The following is a 21,344-nucleotide window of genomic DNA, read 5'->3' as shown; positions in this document are numbered from 1 at the left end:
GGCCCAAAGCCCCAACCAGTGGGTCTTGGAGCTCGGATGATAGAGCGACAGGGCACGCCCCACGCTCAGTCGCGTGAGAGGCGCCAGAACCAGTAGGTCATCTCAAAGACCATGACAGCCGCAAAACGAAGAAGCAGGAACAGTCGTCCATCCCCAGCAGTCCCACTGGCGCGGCGGAGCTGTAGTGCGCCTGTGCGCAAGCTGACTTCAGCCAGGCCTCAGCGGGGTTCAGGGATCCACGTCCCGGCCTCGCGAGGCCCAGGGCTAAGGCGAGACCGCGACAGGCGGGGACGGGGTGGGGCGCGTGCTGATGACGAAAGCGGAAGTCCTGTGGCAGAGGCAGGACGCTGGGCCGGCGCTGGGGGCTGGGATCGCGGAAGCTCCGTGGGGAGGGTCGGGCGCAGTCTGAGTGCCGGGTGGTTTCCGAACAGGTTCCCGAGGGAGGCAGCCGCGAGGTTCCAAGCCGCCGGCCTGCGTGCGTTCGGGCCGCTCCAGGTGTGAGTCGACGTCGCCCTGTGGCCTGCCTCCGCCCCCGGCCCTCCCCGGGGAACCGCCTCGGGTCTCCGCCATGGCGTCCACCCCGACCAACCTGCAGGTATCCCCGGCTCCCGCCCCGGAGCGCGGCGCGGGAGGGTGGGGAGCGGGGAGGGCGACCGCGGCCGCGCCCCTCGCGGGGCGGGGAGGGCGGTGCCCGCGCCCCGAGCCTGGGGGGAGAGGCCGGCTTTCCGCCTGCTCCCGGGCTCGCTGGAGCCCCCTGCGCGGTAGGACTCCTGACTTTTGTTAAGGCTTTTCTGCCGTGTATATGTGTGGTGTTTTTCCCTTTTCAAACCAGCCGAGTTTGAACCAAACTGGTTGAAGCTTGCAGGAGAGGCATAGACCCCAATCGGTGTAAGGGAGAGAGGAAAGAACGGAATGCATGCAATGCACTGCTCTGGATCAGATGAAAATAGGAGGATTGGAGTCCTCTCCTGGTTCCTCAAGCTGCTGTAGCAAAACCTTTCTTTCGAGCTGTCAGATGAGTAGAATCGTGAGCTCAGAATCTGAGGAATCCATCCGTGAATTCCTGGAGTTCTGCGTTCAAGTGCGCCCTGATGGCTCCCCAAGTGTGGCATGTAAATAAGATCATGGAGTAGGCTTCAGCTCCTTTGTTAATTCACCTTTCCACCCCCACCGCAGTGAGTTCCGTGTTTTATTCGTAAAGCACGTGATCCTAATATTTTAGACAGTTGTTCAACTTCTGTGGAATGGAATTCTTTGAGATGAGACATTTTTTAAACAGTGCCTCCCATCCTTCAAACGGATCTAGGACTTAAGTGGGGTTTCAGTTCAGTTGCTCAGTTGTATCCGACTCTGTGTGACCCCATGGACTGCAGCACGCCAGGCCTCCTTGTCCATCACCAACTATCAGAGTTTAGTCAAACTCGTGTCCATTGAGTTGGTGATACCATCCAACCATGTCATCCTTTGTCGTCCCCTTCTCCTCTCTCCTTTGATATTTCCCAGCATTAGGGTCTTTTCCAGTGAGTTGGCTCTTCACATTAGGTGGTCAAAGTACTGAAGTTTCATCTTCAACATCAGTCCTTCCAATGAATATTCAGGACTGACTGCCTTAGGATGGACCGGTTGGATCTCCTTGCAGTCCAAGGGACTCTCAAGTGTCTTCTCCAACACCACAGTTGACAAGCATCAACATTTCCATGCTCAGCTTTCTTTATAGTCCAACTATCACATCCATACATGACTACTGGAAAAACCATAGCTTTGACTAGACAGACCTTTGTTGGCAAAGTAATGTCTCTGCTTTTTAATATGCTGTCTAGGTTGGTCATAACTTTTATTCCAAGGATCAAGCATCTTTTTCAAGCATCTTTTCAAGGACCCATAATTTTATGGATGCAGTCACCATCTGCAGTGATTTGGAGCCCCCAAAAAAGTCTCTCACTGTTTCCGTTGTTTCCCAATCTAGTTGCCATGTAGTGATGGGACTGGATGCCATGATCTTAGTTTTCTGAATGTTGAATTTTAAGCCAAATTTTTCACTCTCCTCTTTGACTTTCATCAAGAGGCTCCTTAGTTCCTCTTCACTTTCTGCCATAAGTGTGGTGTCATCTGCGTATCTGAGGTTATTGATATTTCTCCCATCAATCTTGATTCCAGCTTGTGCTTCACCCAGCCTGGCATTTTGCATGATGTACTCTGATTGTAAGTTAAATAAGTGGGGCGATAATATATAGCCTTGACATACTCCTTTCCCAATTTGGAACCAGTCCATTGTTCCCTGTCCAGTTCTAAGTGGAGTTTAGAATGTGACTTAACCTGGAGGGTGGCAGTCCACTAGGTAAGTTTAGGACAAAAGAGTGGTATGAATACCTATATTGAATCCTCCTCTTGGTTTAACAATTGAAAAGGCATCTATTGAGTACAGGCACCTAGGATAATTAGCAGAGGATCTACTTAGCCCAGAATAGTTGATCCTGAAGAAAGATCACTGAAAGTAGACCAATTTAAATCGAAATCAAATTTTCACCTGAAAGAGGGTGAAGTGCTTGCTTGGGACTTTTATATTGAAAATCAACCAAAAAGATTATGAAAGTAAATGTTTTGTTTCACAAAATATAATTGCAACTGTGACTTACTTCTTAGAGAATGTCATGTGTTGATTCTTATATGTGTATCTTTTTCAAAAAGATTTCCTTAAACTAAGATGCAACAATAATATAACCCCATTCAGAAGGGGTCTTTTTGGTAAATGTACTTGGAAAAAGTATTGGTCATTTGATAAAAGTATTGTTACCTTGAGTATCAAAGGTGGTTTCTTTTGAAGTGCCCATCTTGTCTTCATCCTTGGTTTGTCAGTTAACTGCATAGTTTTATTCCACCATCTGTAAAAAATGTTTTTTATTGAAGTTTCATTGATTTACAGTTTATACTAGTTTCAGTTGTACAGCATAGTGATTCCGTTTTTCTACAGATTATACGCCACTAAAAGTATTTACAAGATGATGACCATGATTTCCTGTGCCCATCTGTTTCCTTGTTGCTCATCCACCTTATGCATAGTCCACCAGCTTTTCATTTGCCAAGAATCTGCATGTGATTTGGGCTTTCTACAATGTAATTTTCATCTACTTATCCATGTTTTTTCTTCTGCAAGATTGCAGTTTCATTCTATAATTGTTTGCATTATATTGGAGTTGGACTGTGAATGTTCTTCAGTGAATCGGTTTGAGATTGACCTGTCTTAAAGGCATAGTTGCTAGTAAACAGGAAGAGAGAATGAGTTATATTTTTATCAGTGGTTGGGTCAGGTGCACTTTCTCATTCAACCTTTTCAACCTGCTAATGTAGGAAATTTGGGTGAAGAATATTCAACTAACAGATAACTTTCCAACCAAACAAGGCCAAAATCCCCATAGCCAGATGCTTATAATCAAATGGAGGAATGCAGATAACTAAAAATCAAAATAAAATAATGTAATGATGCTCTAGTGAGGGAGGGCAGAAAGGAAGGGCTTGTGTAACTCTTCAAGGATAAATGAGAATTGTTCCACAGAGGAGGTGATGGTGAGCTTAGATAAAGTGAAATACTGACACTGATTGTATGCCTGGTGTTTGGTGTGATCTCATTTAGTCCTCAGAACAGCTCTTCAAGGAGAATATTACTTCAGTTTCTCAATATAAGAATCCAAAGCTTATTAAGGGTGTGATTTACCCAGACATACAGTTAATTTGTTGAAGGTAGTTTTGAATTCAGGCCTATCTGCTTATATGTTGGTGCGTTTTCACGATAAAATCATGCCTTTTTGGACAGGAGGGTAGGATGCATTCCAGGTAGAGAAAAGCAACTTATGCTTCAGTCTAGAAGTGTAATAGACCTTGGAGAGAGTCGGGAGAAACTGCAAGTTCATTGTGCATAGAACTCAACATTTCCTCAGTCTGGAATGTTTGTTTGTTTGTAAGAGTGTCTATGTGTTGGGGTATCATAAAAGAAATATATCATCCTTGATTTCCAAGGGCTTATATTCTGATGTGAAAACAGACATATAAAGTGACCGTTGGGTTATTTTGTGACCTTTGGAAGGATGTGCAGGGGGCAGTGGGAATTTAGAGGACACGTGGCTAGATCTCTTGGGCTTGCTGGGGAGGGCTTACAGCAGGAGGAGCACAGGGACTGTGCTGAGTCCTGGAGAAGCTGGAGTTTTACAGGGAGACACTGGGGCCCAGGATTCCAGGTGGACCGCAGGCTGAACATGCAGGTGCGGAGTCTGAGCCATCTGGGTTGTCCCAGTAGTTTGGCGTGATGGCAGTGGAGTGTGCCGGGGAGAGGTCGAGCCTAGGAGGCCACATCCCCAGCAGCAGTGCGCACGCACAGGTGATTGGCCCCATCCTGCTTCACATGGGGAGTCAGAGAAGGCAGGAAGCTCCAGTCTTTGTTCTAGAACAAAACCATTGTGTGTGCACAGGGGCAGCTTGACGGGATGCAGGCCTGGAAGCCCCGAAACAGTTAGGAGGCAGGTTCTGTCTCTGCAATGGGCGGTGGCGGAGGTCAGGGTGGTGCAGTAGCTGTGAGGATAGAGGCAGGGTTGGTGAGAGACAGACGGACAAGGAAGGGGAGTTGGGCGAGGATCTCCATTTAAAAAGTGAGCTTTCTCCCAGATTCCTTGTTGGGTGTCTGAGTTGGTTGGTTCTGGGATTACAGGAAGAGAGGGGCAGCTTTGGGGCCGGAGGGGTCCTGAACTTTTGGGGCTTGAAATGCTTGAGGGGACAGTTGGGTGGAAATGTCCATTGAGCAGTAGGGTTCATGTATATAGAACTTAGACTGGGTGGGGATAAGGATTTGGGGGTTCCTAGCACACAGATGGTAGCAGAGGTGGGGGCATCTTGGAGTTTGTGGAATGAGGGGAACAGGGACCAAGGCACAAACTGAGTGGAATAGCAGCTTTAGGAGAGAGAAGAGGGAGGCCGGGAAAGAGTGGTGACGTGGCCGAGAGTAACACCTGGGGAGGACAGGAGACCGAGCCACGGGCCTGTCTGCTGAGGGCCGGTGCTCACCTGGTCACCTGGAACCCGCAGAGTGGGAGCAGGAAGATGACTGGGGGAGGAATCGGGAAACCGAGAGGGATGCAGGTTCTCCTTGGGACGTGGCTGTGGAGGTGAAGAGACAGGTAAGTTGTTAGTTACATGGAAACCTTAGAATCAGGAAGAGGTGGTGTGTTTTGTTGGTGTTTTGTAGCTGTGAGTCTAAGATAGGACTTCCATACATTTTTATGCTAAGGATTGCTCCCTCAAAAAGGGAAAAGTTAGGTTGGGGAGAACAGTTGCGCTGATATAATTGAGGGGAGTAACTGTCAGAGGATGAAGCGGGGCAGGTTCCAGAGCACTGGGGAAAAATTAGTCTTGAAAGACGGGTGCTGGGCCGTCCTTCCTCTTGAGGCGGGTGGTTCTGGAATTTGCCCAGTGCCCCAGGGTTTCCTCGCATGCCCGTGTCCTGTGGGCTCCTAACCTGAGAAGGACAGTCCCAGGAGTTCCTGGCCTCCCAGCGTCCAGTCAGCTTCGTGCCAGCCTCTGTGCTAGACTCCGGAATATAAAAGAGCCATTACGACAGACTCATGAATCTTATATTCTGGTAGGACAGGACAGGCTAAAACCAAACCCACCTGCACAGAAACAGCAGCTAGAAGCATTTTTAACAGAAGAGTGATGTATTTTCAAATTGAATTAATTTGGGAATCACCAGCCTAAAGAAAATCAGTTTTAATCATTAAGAACAGCTCACCTAGGGAGGCAGTAAGCAGAAGCTCCACCCAAGCCCAGAGGAACCTGAATATCTTTCAGTGTCGGTTACAAGAAGAATCTGCAAATGAGCAGGATCTGTCAGAGAGGTGGGAGGATAGTGTAATATTCTTTTGTAAAACATCTTCGAGGGATCACGGTGAAGACAGGGCGGGCCTTTGGATCTGGCATCACAGAGAACCTTGACATGAGCAGTTTTAGCAATAAGATAAAGGGCAGGAGCCCAGGCCGATAGCTGACGGGTATGTAGAAAAGAGGGACTGCAGAGAGTAGAGGCTGCTTTGGTGAAGTTTGGGTTCTAAACAGTAGCAGAGAGACAACCAGGCTGAAGCGGGTGTTAGCATCAGGGCTCTCTGAAAGTGAAGTCGCTCAGTCGTGTCCGACTCTTTGCTACCTCATGGACTGTAGCCCACCAGGCTGCTCCATCCATGAATTTTCCAGGCAAGAATACTGAAGTGGGTTGCCATGGAGGGTTGATTGCAGGCACACAGAAATATCTGGTGGAGAGAAGTTGTCACAGATGACAGAGGTGGAAGCCCCCGTCCTGGTGCAGGTTCTCTGTATGGAAGGAGGTGGTCAGTGAGTGAGTGTGCTGGGTGTGATGAAATAAGTCCAGAGCAGGTGGAGAGCTAAGGGCGAGGATGGGACGCAGCCTTTTAAACAGGGAATCAGCCTTTGAATGGAGCCTCCCTGAGGATGGGCTTCCCTGGTGGCTCAGCTGGTAAAGAATCCGCCTGCGATGCGGGAGACCTGGGTTTGATCCCTGGGTTGGGAAGATCCCCTAGAGAAGGGACAGGCTGCCCACTCCAGTATTCTGGCTTGGAGAATTCCATGGCCTGTATAGTCCATAAGGTCTCAAAGAGTCAGACACAATTGAGCGACTTGCACTTTCTCTGAGAACTGGTATTTGAACTATGATCGGAGGGAAGAGCATCCTCAGCAGATGGACCTGGGTGCCCGGGGACCACAGGGTTTCAGTTGAGACCCAGACAGAGCCAGGCCCGCTTAGATCACACCTGGGCACTGGGGAATGACTGTCTGCAGGGGAAACCGTCAAAGGGTGCCCCACCCTGCTGCTATGTGGACTTGAGCACCACGTGTAGAGGGGCTGACCGCCAGGAGGAGGCCAGGCAGGAAGTTTGACAACAGCTAGAGGAGACCTAGGGTGGCGGCGTTAGATCGTAACGCATAACGTAACGCAAAGCGCAGGCGAGAAACAAAGGCGTGGCCTCAAACCCTCATCTTTGATTAGAGGTGAAATGCTTGCCGGCCAGTGTGGCAGCTACCTGTGGCAATCTACATGTCATTTAAATAAAATGTAAAACTCACTTTTCAGTCACACTAGCCAAAAGTTTCAAGAGCTATGTGCTCCTGTACTGGACGGTGCAAATACAGAGGTGTCCCTCATCAGAAAAAGTTACCATGTATGGAACTAGTTTATTAGGTACTGACTATACAGGTTTAAACTGGTGTCATTTTGGTTCCTAAAAGAGGGCTGACTGATGCGTCCACACTTTATATCCTGCTAGGCTGACCACTTGCAAATTAAGGTTTGAGTTCAACAATTTGAACTTTGAAGCATGTAGTGCTATGTTTGATCAACTCTAAAACACACCATTTATTTTTCTTCCCTCCTACAGCAGCTGGAAGGCCTATTCCTCCCATTTATCCCATTTATGTGCAGTCCATGAGCAACTGCTTCCAAATATACTATTTATAGCATATGATTTGTTTTTGTATTATATGAATAATTTCTTAATTGTGTGCTTATTTTTGGTATAGCATGACCATGATTACTTTTTCCTGCTGGCTCTTATTTCTGTTGAATACAGTTTTACTACCTAAATTAGTCCAGGCAGAATGTTTCAGTAACCATGCTTGTTCTTTATTTGTATGTGTGTGCATATTTTAGAATATTAAGATCGCTTTTTTAGTGAAAATCTTACTCTGAGATGATCACAGACCCACATGCAGTTGTGAGGAGTAAGGGAGCCTGTGCAGCCGTCCCCCTGTGTTCCCAGTGGCAGCACCTCGTGTGGTAGAGTGTCACGACCCGGATGTTGATCTTGGTACATGCCCTGTGTGACTCAGATTTCCCCAGTTTTCTTTCCTTTGTCTGTCTGTCTGTCAAAGTTCTGTCACACAAGTTAATTCTTGAATGCCCCCCACAGTCGTGACACAGAAGAGTTCTGTCCACAGGGGTCTCTCTTGCTGCCCTTTTATAACCACAGTCCCTTCTCTCTCCCTCCCCCTGCATCCCTATCTCCTGATGATGCTTACCTGTTCTTTACCTCTGGCTTTTGTCATTTGAGGTTATATGAATGGAATTGTGCAGTAGGTAACCTTTCAGGATTGGTTCTTTTCACTTAGCATACTTCTGAGGTTCATCCAAGCTGTGTATATCAGTAGTTCATTCCTTTTTTTACTGAATAGTATTCCCTGCTGTGGGCGTACCAGAGTTTAGCCATGCAGCCTTTGAAGGACATCAGAATGTTCAAGTACAGTTTTTTGTGTTAACATAGTCTCTTCTCTGGGATAAACACCCAAAAGTGCAGTTTCTGGTTCATATGGTAGTTACCTATTTAGATTTGTTAAAAAAAAAAAAAAACCTGTTTCCCAGAATAACTACCGTTTTACGTCCCAGCAGTGTATTAGTGATTCAGCTCTCTGCATCCTCATTACCATCGGGTGGTGTCACCGTTTTTTATTCTAGCCACGCTGACCCGTGTTCTGTGATGTCTCTCTGTGGCGTTTACTTTGCATTTCCCTAACGGCTAGTGGTGTTGAGCGTCTTTTCATATGCTTACTTGCCATCTGTGTATCCTCTTTAGTGAAATGTCTATTTATGTCTTTAGCTTATCTTCTACTTCAGTTGTTTTTAAACTGTTGGTTTCTGAGAGTTCTTTCTATATTCTAAGTACTAGTCCTTTCCCTAATATGTGGTTTGCAAACATCTCCCAGTCTGTAACTAGTCTTTTCATCCTTTTAGTAGGATATTTTGGAAACCAAAGGTTTTTGACGAGGCACAGTTTATCATTTCTCCCCCACTTTGAGGTGTAATTGATCCATGACATATTAGTGTTGGGTGTGCAGCGTGGTTCACTGTTTGTATACGCTGTGAGACGATGCCCACAGTAAGCTTAGTTAACATCTGTCAGCACGCAGAGTTGCAGAATTTTTTCCTTGTGGTAAGAGTTATATGGTAATAACCATTTGGATGGGTGTGAGGTGACATGTCGTTGTTTTGATCTGCATTTCCCTGACGATTGCTGCTCTTGAGCACCTTTTCATCTACCTGTTGGCCATCTGTATGTCTTCTTTGGAAGAATGTTTGTTCAGATCCTCTGCCTGTTTTTTTGAGCAAGTTGTTTTGATTTTTGCTATGGATTTGTTTTCTTGGCATTAACCCCTTACCAGATACGGGTGGTTTGTAAGCATTTTCTCCCTTTGCGTTGCTTACCTTTTTCTTCTGTTGATCATCTCCTTTGCTGTGCAGAGTTTATTTTGTTTGATGTAGTCACACTTATTTATTTTTGCTTTTGTTGCCTTTATGGTGTCAAATCCAAAATATTGTCACCAAGACCAGTGTCAGGGAGCTTCTCACTTGTGTTTTCTTCTGGGAGTTTTAAGGTTTTAGATCTCATGTTCAGATCTTTAATCCATTTTGAGTTAATATCTGTATATGGTGTAAGATAATCCTTATTTTCATTTTTTTGCATATGACTATCCAGTTTTCCCAGCACCATTTATTGGAGAGGCTATTCTTTCCCTCCCATACATGTTTTGCTCCTTTACGGTAAATTAATTTTTGGTTTATTCCTGGTCTCTTTCTTCTGGTCCATTGATCTGTGTGTCTGTTTTTATGCCAGTATCGTGCTGTTTTTATTTTTTTCTTTTCATATATTGTGTTTTGGTGTCAAGTCTAAGAACCCTTTACCTAGACCTCGATGGTGAAAATATGCTTTGTTTTGTTTAAAGATTTTATGGTTTAAGTCCATGATCCATTTTGAGTTAGTTTTTGTGCAAAATGCAGGGTTTGGTTTGCGATTTCTCCTTCTCTCTTTTTTTATTTTGGCTCATGGGTGTTCAGTTGCTCTGGAGCCAGTTCTGAGGCCTGTCTCTACCCTTAACCTGCCTTTCTGTGTCCTTGTCAAAGTTCAGTTAGACGTATTTGTGTGGATCTAATTGCGGTAGTTGTTTTTTTGTTTTTTGTTTTTGTTTTTTTTAATTCTACACAAGGTTGCACGTTTCATTATAGAATTTTTGAAGTTTCCAGGTCTTATTTTATTTTTTAAGACTTCTCTGGTTACTCTTTGCTCAGTGAACCTTTTAGTTAATTACGGAGTTAAAAGATTTGGGTATTTTTCAGACTCTTGTTATTTCATTGCTCTGTTGGTTCTGAAGGGCTTTTACCCCCATTTAAATTTTACTACTGTCATATGCTTTAGACATAAGAGCATTTGATTTTTGAGAATTTCTGTCAGTGTTTTTAAGTTGAATTTTCATCTTACTCAATTTTTCCTTACTAGCCCTGAGCTTGACTTTTGTTGAGTGAAAAATTATGTGAGACTCAGTGATTGGTACTAGGTTAAAGTGGTGTTCAGATAGCGTTTACCTATGTAACAGATGTAATTTGTATTTTATAAATAGTTACATTTATAATGTAATGCAGTTGTGATTTAGAGAAAAAAAGATTTGTTTTAAAGTTGCTTTTATTTTTAAAGAAAGCTTTCAATATGGATATTGACTCAGAGTTATCCTGTGCTTTGACTTTGATGGTGTGGTTTGCCTCCCTTCGAACAGAAAGCCATAGACCTCGCCAGCAAAGCGGCCCAGGAGGACAAGGCCGGGAACTACGAGGAAGCCCTTCAACTCTACCAGCATGCTGTACAGTATTTTCTCCATGTGGTTAAATGTAAGGTCATCGTTTGTTTCGTTACTTTAGAAACAACAGAAGAGAAAACACTATTCTATTCATTTCTATTCCAAGAAATAGAAAAGATTATCCTATTTCATTATAAATATTGAAATACAATCCTAGAAGATTATAAAACACCAATTTGCAAAAAGGCCCCACTAGCTCCTTAGTAGTTCCCAAGTCCTCAGCCAGCACGTGTGTGCAGCTGTCGTGCTTATTACTTTGTGCACCTAAACATGTTAAAATGCCATCTAGCCAGTGAAAAAAAGGTTTTTTATTTTACTGGTAATGTACCCAGATCTGTAATCTGGACTTACTCATTTTCTAAACGTCTCTTTGAAAATAATGTTTTAAAAAGAGGTTGGGAGACATTTTATTTGTGTGTGTTCAAATTTGTGTTCCGTGTTAACACCGCCCCACCCCACCCCCCTGCACTGTTCTAGACAGTGGGATACAGCAGTAAGGAAGAAACGGATAAAGAAAAGCCTCTTAAAACTAATGCTGAACATATGTGAAATAAGACGTTAAAAAAGTGTCTTTCTGTCTGTTACTGTTTTAAATAAAAATTTTAGCAGTTGGGTAATTAAGGATTTTCTTCTGAGCTTCCCTCTTTAATTCTGAGGGTTTTCAGTCAAATTAAAGTGAAAGTAAGAATGAGTCATAACCTGATAAGATAGATAGGGCTAATCCCTTGAACTGCATGTATTGCCGAAGTCTCCTTTCAAACAGCCCTCACTGGGGCCTTTATGTGATAAAATTACTGTATTGGTGGTATACATAATATCTGGGATTTCTGTCACTTTTTTTATTCTGAAATAAAGCTTACGTAGGCATTAGCAAGAATGGTTAATATTGCTTTACTTTTGTTTGTCTTATAATTGGTTTTGTGTGAGATAAGCAGCTTTCAACTATCTGCAAAGAATGTAAGGGAAGAATATGAGTCCCACAGGATATTACAGGATTTCTGCTTATTCTTTAACGTGAACCTAAAGTATACTAGTGTCTTGCTCAGAACTCTTTCTGACTCATACTCACTGTTAAACCCTGCCGGAGGAAGGATCGGAAAGATCATCATCTGATTACGATGAACCAGAGATGATCTTTCTCTCTCCTCCAAAATAAATTGTCTTGTTTGAAGCTGTGTCTAAGAGTTTAAACCTGTCTGTAAAGAATACTAAAGGAAAAAATCTCTCGCATTTCCCTTCACTAGATGAAGCACAAGGTGATAAAGCCAAGCAAAGTATCAGGGCGAAGTGTACGGAGTATCTTGACAGAGCAGAGAAGCTGAAGGAGTACCTGAAGAAGAGAGAGAAGAAGCCCCAGAAGCCGGTGAAGGAGGGGCAGCCGGCCCCCACCGACGAGAAGGGGTATGCGCCTCAGAGCGAATCACAAGAGTGCAGGAGTTTTTGAAGGAGGTTTCTTTTGTTGAAACTGTAGGCATTAGAACAGGACGACTCCTGGGCCAAATCTGAACCACCGCCTGCTTTCGTAACTAACGTCGTATGGGGATACGGCCTCCTCCCTTCAGTTCCCTGTATGTGGCTCCTTTTGTGCCAGACCTGCAAAGCTGATTTTGTGACAAAGGACTGTGTGGCCCACAGCCTGAAATACCGACAGTCTGATTCTTTACAGAAAAAAGTTTTTGAACCCCTAGTTTGCCAAGCTCAGGAGCTGATACCCATCAAATCGCCTCCTTGACTGGCTGGTAGCGGAAAAAGCACTTGGCAGGAATGCTGCTTAGTCCTTTCCCTCTGGCCTTCGTGTGATGAGGCTTAAAATTGTAGGAGTGGAGTGCAGGCTTCTGAGATCATCCCTGTGGTCCCCAGGCACAGGGCCCTCAGAGAGCCACGGGGGCCCGTGGCTGCTCCCGTAGGCAAGTTCAAGATCTAAGAGTTGACAGGCTCCTTTGGACTGCGTGGGAGAGTTTGAAGAAACTTTTAGTAGGCTCGGGGTTTTTATATTCTCTGTTCAAGACATGGTCAGAAAACCAGGAGCTCCTGTGACATCCTGAGAATACTTATCTTCTCACGGCTCTAGCGTTGGCAGGACAAAAATGAGACCCTCGCTGACCTCATAGCTTACCAAGTTTCAGAATCAGTTGAACTTCACTGGTTTTCTTATGTGAAAATCAGGGCATGTCTTGTAAGTTGAAATGAAACTGCTGGGAAGGATCAGTTGACCTCGGGTCCGTGGACCCTCAGACCTCACCGAGGCCACCTTGGCAGCAGAAGTGCCCTCTCCCCTGCGGGCTGAGGCCCTCCTGGTCACGCCTGTGGTGTCCCTGCTGAGGTGATGCCCTGCTTCTGTAGCGGACGGCAGGACCCGCTTTAAACTGAAGCGGGGTAAAGCAGAGAAGCCATTACTTCCTGGTAACAGAGGTACAGAATGCACGGAGAGCGAGCACGGAGGCGCACGCCCGGGTGCCCGCTGCGGCGCTCGGGGCGGAGAGGTGGGTGCGTGTCCCGGAGGGCGCGCTCGCTGCGCAGGGTCGCGCTGCCTCTGGAGGAGCTCGCTGCAGAGCCCGCGCTGAAGGCTGCTTTTGCTGTTTGCCTTTCCTCGTAAAAGCAGTAATCCTCTCTGGCTGTCTTGCAGTTAGTGAAAACAGGTACTGATGGAGGTCTTTTGTAGAAGCACAGTGTCATAAAGCCGACTTTGGGAGACCTGCAGCGCCTTCCCTGACAGAACCCGAGGGCCAGGGAGACAAGTTTGGATTCCATGTGGCTAGGGGCCTAGGAATGGCAGGTTTTCTTTAAGCAAGTACAGTCTATTGTACAAGAAAGCGTGGCAGAAAGAGGTTAGAGAGTTGGTAGACCCCCCAACTCTAAGTCAAGGTGAGTCAGTTTGGAGTCTCTCCCTCATCCCTAAGTAACCCGACCATCCTGTGAGAATCAAGTGGTCCCATTTTGAGATGAAACCTATCAAGTTTTTATGTAATGACATTTTTTAAATATTGTAAAAATGTGTCTTAAAGGCATGTTTTTTGCTTTAAAGATTGCAGTGTGTTCTATCATATGCTAATCCTTATAGTTCAGTGCACATTATTGCTAATTTTTTTCCCCATTGTCAACAACATGGGCATGATTATCCTTGCAGTCAAATCCCTGAACTCTTAAATTATGTCCTCAGAATAAATCCCTGGATATGAAATGTCTTGACTGAGCTCCGTGTTCTTCGGGGTCGGTTCATTTTCATCAGAAGTTCCATCCATCCTTTGGAGCCCCCAGACTAAGGGTATCGATCTTTGTACCTTAAATAGTATTCTGGGTTTTTTCCCTGCTAGTTATGGCTTCTTGGTCTAATATATTGTTTGCCTGGTCCTGATTTTTTTAGTTGTTGTTTACAACACTCTTGTAATTCATCTTAAATCTTTTGTGGAATGAGGTATGGGTCATGCATTTATGGGTTAATACATGCATAGGTATGTCACAGGAATTTGGAGCTAGTTCCTGCCTTCATTCTGGTCTTTTTCTCCATTTTCTGTTCATGATTCCATGTAATAGGCCGGCTTCCTGCCATTGCATGTTCATCCCTGGGTTGGGAAGATCCCCTGGAGAAGGGAATGGCCACCCACTGCAGTGTTCTTGCCTGGAGAATCCCATGGACAGAGGGGCCTGGTGGGCTGCAGTCCATGGGGTTGCAAAGAGTCAGAGATGACACCACAACTAAACAACAACAAATGCCTGCTTCCTATTTTGTCTAGTATATTCTTAAAAGTAATAAAATGAGCTAAACTTTTAGTGAATGTCTTATTTTGCCACTTTCATTACAGATGTTCTTTTCCTTCATTTTTTTTGCCTTATTTTGATAGCAATGAGTGACCGTTTGAATATATTAAATTCTTTTTATTAGGAATGACAGTGATGGGGAAGGAGAATCTGATGATCCTGAAAAAAAGAAACTGCAGAATCAACTTCAAGGTTGCTTTAGATTTCATTTTTAAATTTACTTATTTTTTGAAACCTCATAGTGAACTGTCTGTTTGAATTAGTTTTCTTTCCCACCTGTACTTAAATGAGGCTCAAGAACTGGCTTTGGTTCCCAGTGATCACGTGCTGGCTTTGTTTGAGACCGTTTTTTATAAGATTTTCTCGATAGGTTCTCAGATTGACTGATTTTTATCCTAGGCAGTAAAAATATTGTTTCATGTTATATCTGCCTTGAAAAGTTTACTCTTTCATTTTGTCTTATTTGCCCCGTTTTAGAGAGTGTAGCAGTTACACTGTTAACATACTATGAAATCTGATGGTATTGGAATTTCCTGTCAGAGGAACAGGATGAATTAAGACTCACACTTGGCTTTTATTGCTGTTGCTGTCACTAGTCCACTGATTTTGTTTATTTCATCTTCCTACCTGCTCTTCCTCATACTTTTTAACCCTGTTTCAGTGTTCCTATTTACATTGCTCTTTCCCCTTTAATTTTCACACCTTCCACACTGTAAAAGCCCTTTATCTCTGCTGTAGGGAATGGGATGATGGAGAGGTTGTAGAATGTGGCTCCGTTCACATCTGGATTCCACTGCAGGCTGTGCTGGGCGGAAGTCTTTCTGATTTGGGCCAAGGTCCTTGATGTCTCTGAGCCTGAGACCCCCAACTCTAAAATGCAAGTTAAAAATGCTTTCAGGGCTCTGAAAAGGTTAATGACAGTGAAAACTACCTAGCATTACACCTGACAAATACTAGGGATTCACTAAGTAGTCCCTGGAGAAGGGAATGGCTGCCTGCTCCAGTATGCTTGCCTAGAGAATCCCGTGGACAGAGGAGCCTGGTGGGCTACAGTTCATGGGGTTGCAAAGAGTCGGACTTGACTGAAGCGACTTAGCAGTCAGAGTAAATAGTAGCTCTGTGTATCTAAAAAGGCATCTCATTAATTACTGACTTCTTTAATTACTGAGATTTGATTGTTCTTTGATGTATTAACAAATGGTTTTTCAAGTTGAATTTTATGCTCAGTCACTGGTAGCCTGGATTTTATTCATTTGAATCTTGCCAGGCAGAACACGTTGTATCTAGAAAGGATAGCCGTCGCACAGGGCCAGCCTCAGTGACTGGTGGACGTTCCTAGCTTGGACAGACCATTAACCTTGCTGTTCTAGTCTTTTCATTTTGTTACTATTTCCGTCTCACCGACCCCACCAGGATGGATGGGGGAATCCTATAAGGATAATATTTTGGAAACCCGACAGTTAACGAAGATGTTTTCATGTGCCAAGAACGTCAGTGGTGGGTGTAGTCCAAGGGCCGTAACTCGAGTTCCCACTGCCTCAGAGCACGTGGGCGCTTCCTCCTCGGTCAGCCTTTTAGGGCAACACAGTGGGCCATGCCAAGTGGCTTTGTTTCCCTGGTAAGGCAGAAAGCCTTTTTCTCTCCATACTTTCGGTTTTGTTCCCCGTCTCTCTGGCTCTGCCCCACTGAAGGAAAAATTGGAATTTTTAATATCTTTAATTTTGGAAAAGATACAACCCAGTTTTTAATAAGGAATTTTTTTTCTACATTTCCTATTAGTGATGATAAGGCCCAGGGATGTATAAAAATACAGATGCTTAAAACATTTAAACAAGAAAATTTATTTGGAATTTCAGGATGAAATACAATATGAAGAGAGTCCTAGCTTTTCTTCGAGAGTCGTTTTTCCCCCATCTTTTAGTTTCATGGTTTGCTGATGGATTTCATTGTATATAATCCTTTTTTTTAATCTTTTCTCACTTTTCCTGAAATAGTTTTCCAAATCTTTTACTTCTTTTTTAGGTTATGATATTAAGTGTAATATTTAATTATCAAAATTAATGATTTGAGTCCTCTGTTAATTTTGATATTCAGTGACTTTGAGGTTAAATAACATCTTAATATCTGGAGGAGGAAATGGCAACCCACTCCAGTATTCTTACCTGGAAAATTCCATGAACAGAGGAGCCTGGTGGGCTACATTCCAGGAGCTTACAGACAGCTGGACGTGACTGAGCGACTGAGCACACGCTTACAGGGCATGTCAGTGTGATACACGACACCAAAGACTGGGCACAGTCATTCAGTTGGCAACAGTCAGATTGTTTGGCTTTTATTTCCTAATAATCCTTCCCTTTTAATTTTAAAAATCATTAATCCATGTCTAGTAATTAACATTACTTTTATCTAGATGTTCTTTTATCACTGAACATTCCAAAGTCACCTAGTTTAAACTTTAAGGAGAAAAGTATTAGTTAAATGTGAAGATAAATTATGACATACTTAGAAAATTCATAACAAAACATTTTAGTTGACGAGATAATGCTTATGTATAAATCTACTTTTGTTTAATAGACACAAAATCCTGTCAGATGACATAATGTTTTTCTCATGTAGGGTTACTAATCAGAATGGAACATAGAAAAGAAAAAGTGAATTGGGTTTTCCCTTCAGTTCAGTCGAGTCGCTCAGTCATGTCTGACTTATTTGGGACCCCATGGACTCCAGCATGCCAGGCCTCCCTGTTCATCACCAACTCCTGGAGTTTACTCAAACTCATGTCCATTGAGTCAGTGATGCCATCCGACCATCGCATCCTCTGCCATCCCCTTCTCCCGCCTTCAATCTTTCCCAGCATCAGGGTCTTTTCCAGTGAGTCAGTTCTTTGCATCAGGTGGCCAGAGTATTGGAGTTTCAGCTTCAGCGTCAGTCCTTCCAATGAATATTCAGGACTGATTTCCTTTAGGATGGACTGGTTGGATCTCTTTGCAGTCCAAGAGACTCTGAAGAGTCTTCTCCAACAAGTTCAAAAGCATCAATTCTTTGGTGCTCAGCTTTCTTTATATTCCAACTCTCACATCCATACATGACTCTTGGAAAAACCATAGCCTTGACTAGACGGACCTTTTTTGGCAAAGTAATGTCTCTGCTTTTTAATATGCTGTCTAGGTTGGTCATAGCTTTTCTTCCAAGGAGCAAGCATCTTTTACTTTCATGACTGCAATCACCATCTGCAGTGATTTTGGAGCCAAAAAAATAAAGTCTGACACTGTTTCCACTGTCTCCCCATCTATTTCCCATGAGGTGATGGGACCAGATGCCATGATCTTAGTTTTCTAAATGTTGAGCTTTAAGCCAACTTTTTCACCCTCCTCTTTCACTTTCATCAAGAGGCTTTTAAGTTTTTCTTCACTTTCTGCCATAAGGGTGGTGTCATCTGCATATGTGAGGTTATTGATATTTCTCCCAGCAATCTTGATTCCAGCTTGTGCTTCTTCCAGCCCAGCGTTTCGCATGATGTACTCTGCATATAAGTTAAACAAGCAGGGTGACATTATACAGCCTTGACGTACTCTGTTCCCGATTTGGAACCAGTCTGTTGTTCCATGTCCAGTTCTAACTGTTGTTTCTTAACCTGCATACAGATTTCTCAGGAGGCAGGTAAATTTTTACCTTAGTTTATACATAGTCTGAACTTTCAGAATGCAAAAAGAATTCATAGTTTTATTTCATGTTAATGTATAGCTAAAGAGTTCCATAATTTAGGGAAGTTGCCAAGAATAAGCATTATTAAAATAACAGATGACTTTTCAAAGCAAAAAAAAATACCTGTAAAGTAATATCATAGGTAATGAGTAGACTGTGTAAGTGGTGATGTTACACTTAAAACAATTACACATCGTCTTAGAACAGGCTACTTCGTGGTTGGTAGTTGAGCCGTTTCTATAGACTAGAAGATTGGGAAAGCTTTTGATAAAAGATTTGTAGAAAGATCCAGCAGTAAGCTACAGTAAAAGAAATGTTCGTGGACTGTTACTGATTTTTAGTTGTTCTTACTGTGGTAGTTTGCTATGACTTTTGAATATGTTGTGTTCAAAATCTAAATCATTTAAATAACTTTGTTAATGAACAGAAACTGTAAATAGATCTATTTAGAAGTCGAATGAAACTGGCAAATCCTGGGAAATACCGCAGGTCTGTAGGAGCACACCCCCTCTCTCCATCATCCCCTTCTCACCCTCCGCTTCCCCTCTCTCTGTCCGTCCATCTCTCTGCCTGTCTGTCTTCAGGTAAAGTGGTTAGATGTGTTTTATTTCTGTGGTTAAGGGGAGCATTAGATCACTGATTCTTTTGGTTAAAAGGAGAAATAAGAGATATTCCAGAACAGTGTGGTCAAACATCATAAATACTTTATGTAATGTTTGGTGCTTTTCCAGGCACTCTGATATTTATTACGTCATTTGATCTTTACACTCACCTGTCTTTAGTAGTCTGGCCCAATGATGCTATTTCTGTTTCACAGTGAGGTAGTGGAGAGAGAACAGTTAAATGACTTTATGCTGGATTATCCAGCTACCTACCCCAGGCCCGACTCCTCCTCACTGCCCCCTAACAACCACTTCCTTGTCACACCCTTCTAGAACTGTCTTTAATACATAGAACTTTTCCAGACAAATTTATAAGGCATTTCTTTAATTTCATTATTTCATGTTATCTAAATTTGATGGAATAGCCCTCTTTGACTGAAAGACGATTTAATTTTCTGTAGGTGCCATTGTTATGGAGCGACCCAATGTGAAGTGGAGTGATGTTGCTGGTCTGGAAGGAGCTAAAGAAGCTCTGAAAGAGGCCGTGATATTGCCTATCAAGTTTCCTCATCTCTTTACAGGTGAGATGGCTTGTAAATAATTTTTTTTGATGATTTTTTAAAAAACACACTGATGACTGAGGTAAAGTATTGTGATCCCTTGTCACTGTATCGTAAATTGTTACTTTAAATCCTGTTATAAGGCAGTGGTATACACTTACACAGATACTTACTTCAAATGCGTATACGTATTTGTAATATATATATATATTTCAGAACAACCTAAGTGTCAAGCAGCAGGGCGTCAGGGAAACCAGGGACATACAGTGGAGTACTGTGCACTCACTAGAGTGTAATGTACCGTCTTTATTATAATTGACGTGAAAGAATGTCCACCTGTATTGTAAATATCAAAAAGCAAGTTACATAGTAGGTATCCAGTTACGTAACAGTTTCAGATGAAGCGCGTGTGCTCTGGCAGCCCATGATCACCACAGGGAGAATGCTGCCAGCCCACCGTCTGGGTCGAGTTGAAGTTACAGCTCCAGCAGTGGGTGGTTTCTCTGTGCTGAGCCATCCTTCAGGTTGTCCCTTTTGTGACCCATAGCCTGTGTTCGTGATGCGGCTATACCCACAGTCTTAACAGTGAAACAAGAGGTTTTTCCTTTTAAAAACAAGCTGGTTTATGTAGAGAGCAAATCTGGGATACCGGCCTCAAACTGAGCAGGTCCAGACAGCAGTGTCCTTTAGAGCAGCGGTGAGGAGCAAGAGCCCGCTGTCTACCCAGCTTTGAGCTTCGACTCAGAACCTCACTTCAGGAATATGAAACTAACTGTAAAAGTTGTCATCAGAATCCTATAAGGGTACAAAAATGCAACTGAACTTATGTTATTATACCAGTGTTTCCCAAACATGAGTCCTATATGTCATCTTCATGAATTTTTCCATATAAGTGTACTATTATTTTTTAAATTTTCTTCTTTAAATCACTTTTAGAGAAACTTATTAAACTGGAGTATAAATATACAAAGACATGCAGGAACCCATGTGCATTCAGCTTCATAAATTATCACCGGCTGTAATCATCCCCCCGATGAGAAATCAATGTGAGGAGCTTAGAAATCCCTCCCTGTGTCGTCCCTCGAGAGAGGGAATCTCTCTCCTGACTTCTAAGTCACAGCTTGTTTTGCCCACATCATTTCGTTTGTTTTTACTTAACTCTACTACAGAATAATTATTTGGGGGTACTTCCCTGGCGGTCCAGTGGCTAAGATGCCACGCTTCCAGTGCAGGGGCCGCAGGTTTGGTCAGTGGTTGGGGAGTTGAGAGCCCATACGTTGTGCCATGTGGCCACAAAAGTTTTTTAAAGCAATAAAAGATGTCTTTGTGTCTCTGTGGATGAGTAGTGTTTTCATAGAATACATTTTTAAAATTATTTGAATGGAAAGTGTTTGTATACCACCTAAAAGCATTTAATCTGCCACCGGTGGTATATGGACCACACTTAAGGGGACACTGACTTACAGTTGCAGACATTTAAACTAGGCAAATAGAATTCAAGTAAAAGTTGAGGCTTTCCTAACAACAAACATCATGTCATCTGTCATCTGCATATCATCCTTTTACAGATACCTTGTTTCCACCCACAGTTTACACCTAATAGTTGTTGTGTTTTGTTTTAAATGTGTATTTGATATTTTATTGCCAGTTGTAACCCAGCCTGGTTTATTTAAGGCAATATTATAATTTCTCATCAGTAGAATTGAGGTTCAAAAAACTGATTTTGTTCACTTGTTGTTATATTTTGGCAAAACTAGAATCTAAGGTGGAGTGCCTTTATTGTTCTTCAGTCATCAGAATGGAAATCTGCCACCTGTAGTAATAACCTGTGCTTCCTACAGAATCAGGAATTGAGTGTAACTTCACGAGTCATCCAAACTGTGTTAGTCTCACCCCTCCAAATGTTATCAAAATTAAAGGAAATACTTCAGCTGCCTTTCCCCTGTGGGTATAGTTTCTCCTACCATATTCTGAATTTGCACAGTGCACATAGTGGGTGATCAGCAAGTACCTTTTAACTGAATTCTTTCCCCTTTAATGG

The 21,344-nt window shown here is 43.3% G+C and overlaps 1 protein-coding gene across 1 annotated transcript in view; it reads left to right on the top strand.

Moving 5' to 3' along the window:
- The first annotated feature begins 312 nt into the window (after window positions 1-312).
- Window positions 313-21,344, top strand: part of VPS4B (vacuolar protein sorting 4 homolog B) — a 28,761-nt gene continuing 7,729 nt past the window's right edge. Inside the window, exons 1-5 of the mRNA XM_061131234.1 lie at window positions 313-595; window positions 10,597-10,708; window positions 11,922-12,078; window positions 14,561-14,628; window positions 19,205-19,324. Coding sequence (XP_060987217.1) covers window positions 569-595; window positions 10,597-10,708; window positions 11,922-12,078; window positions 14,561-14,628; window positions 19,205-19,324 — 484 coding nt within the window. The 5' untranslated portion in view covers window positions 313-568. The remainder of the gene's footprint in view (window positions 596-10,596; window positions 10,709-11,921; window positions 12,079-14,560; window positions 14,629-19,204; window positions 19,325-21,344) is intronic.

Source organism: Dama dama, chromosome 27 (assembly GCF_033118175.1).
Source record: "Dama dama isolate Ldn47 chromosome 27, ASM3311817v1, whole genome shotgun sequence".
NCBI classification, from domain to species: domain Eukaryota; kingdom Metazoa; phylum Chordata; class Mammalia; order Artiodactyla; family Cervidae; genus Dama; species Dama dama.
This window is presented reverse-complemented; position numbering and strand designations above follow the sequence as displayed.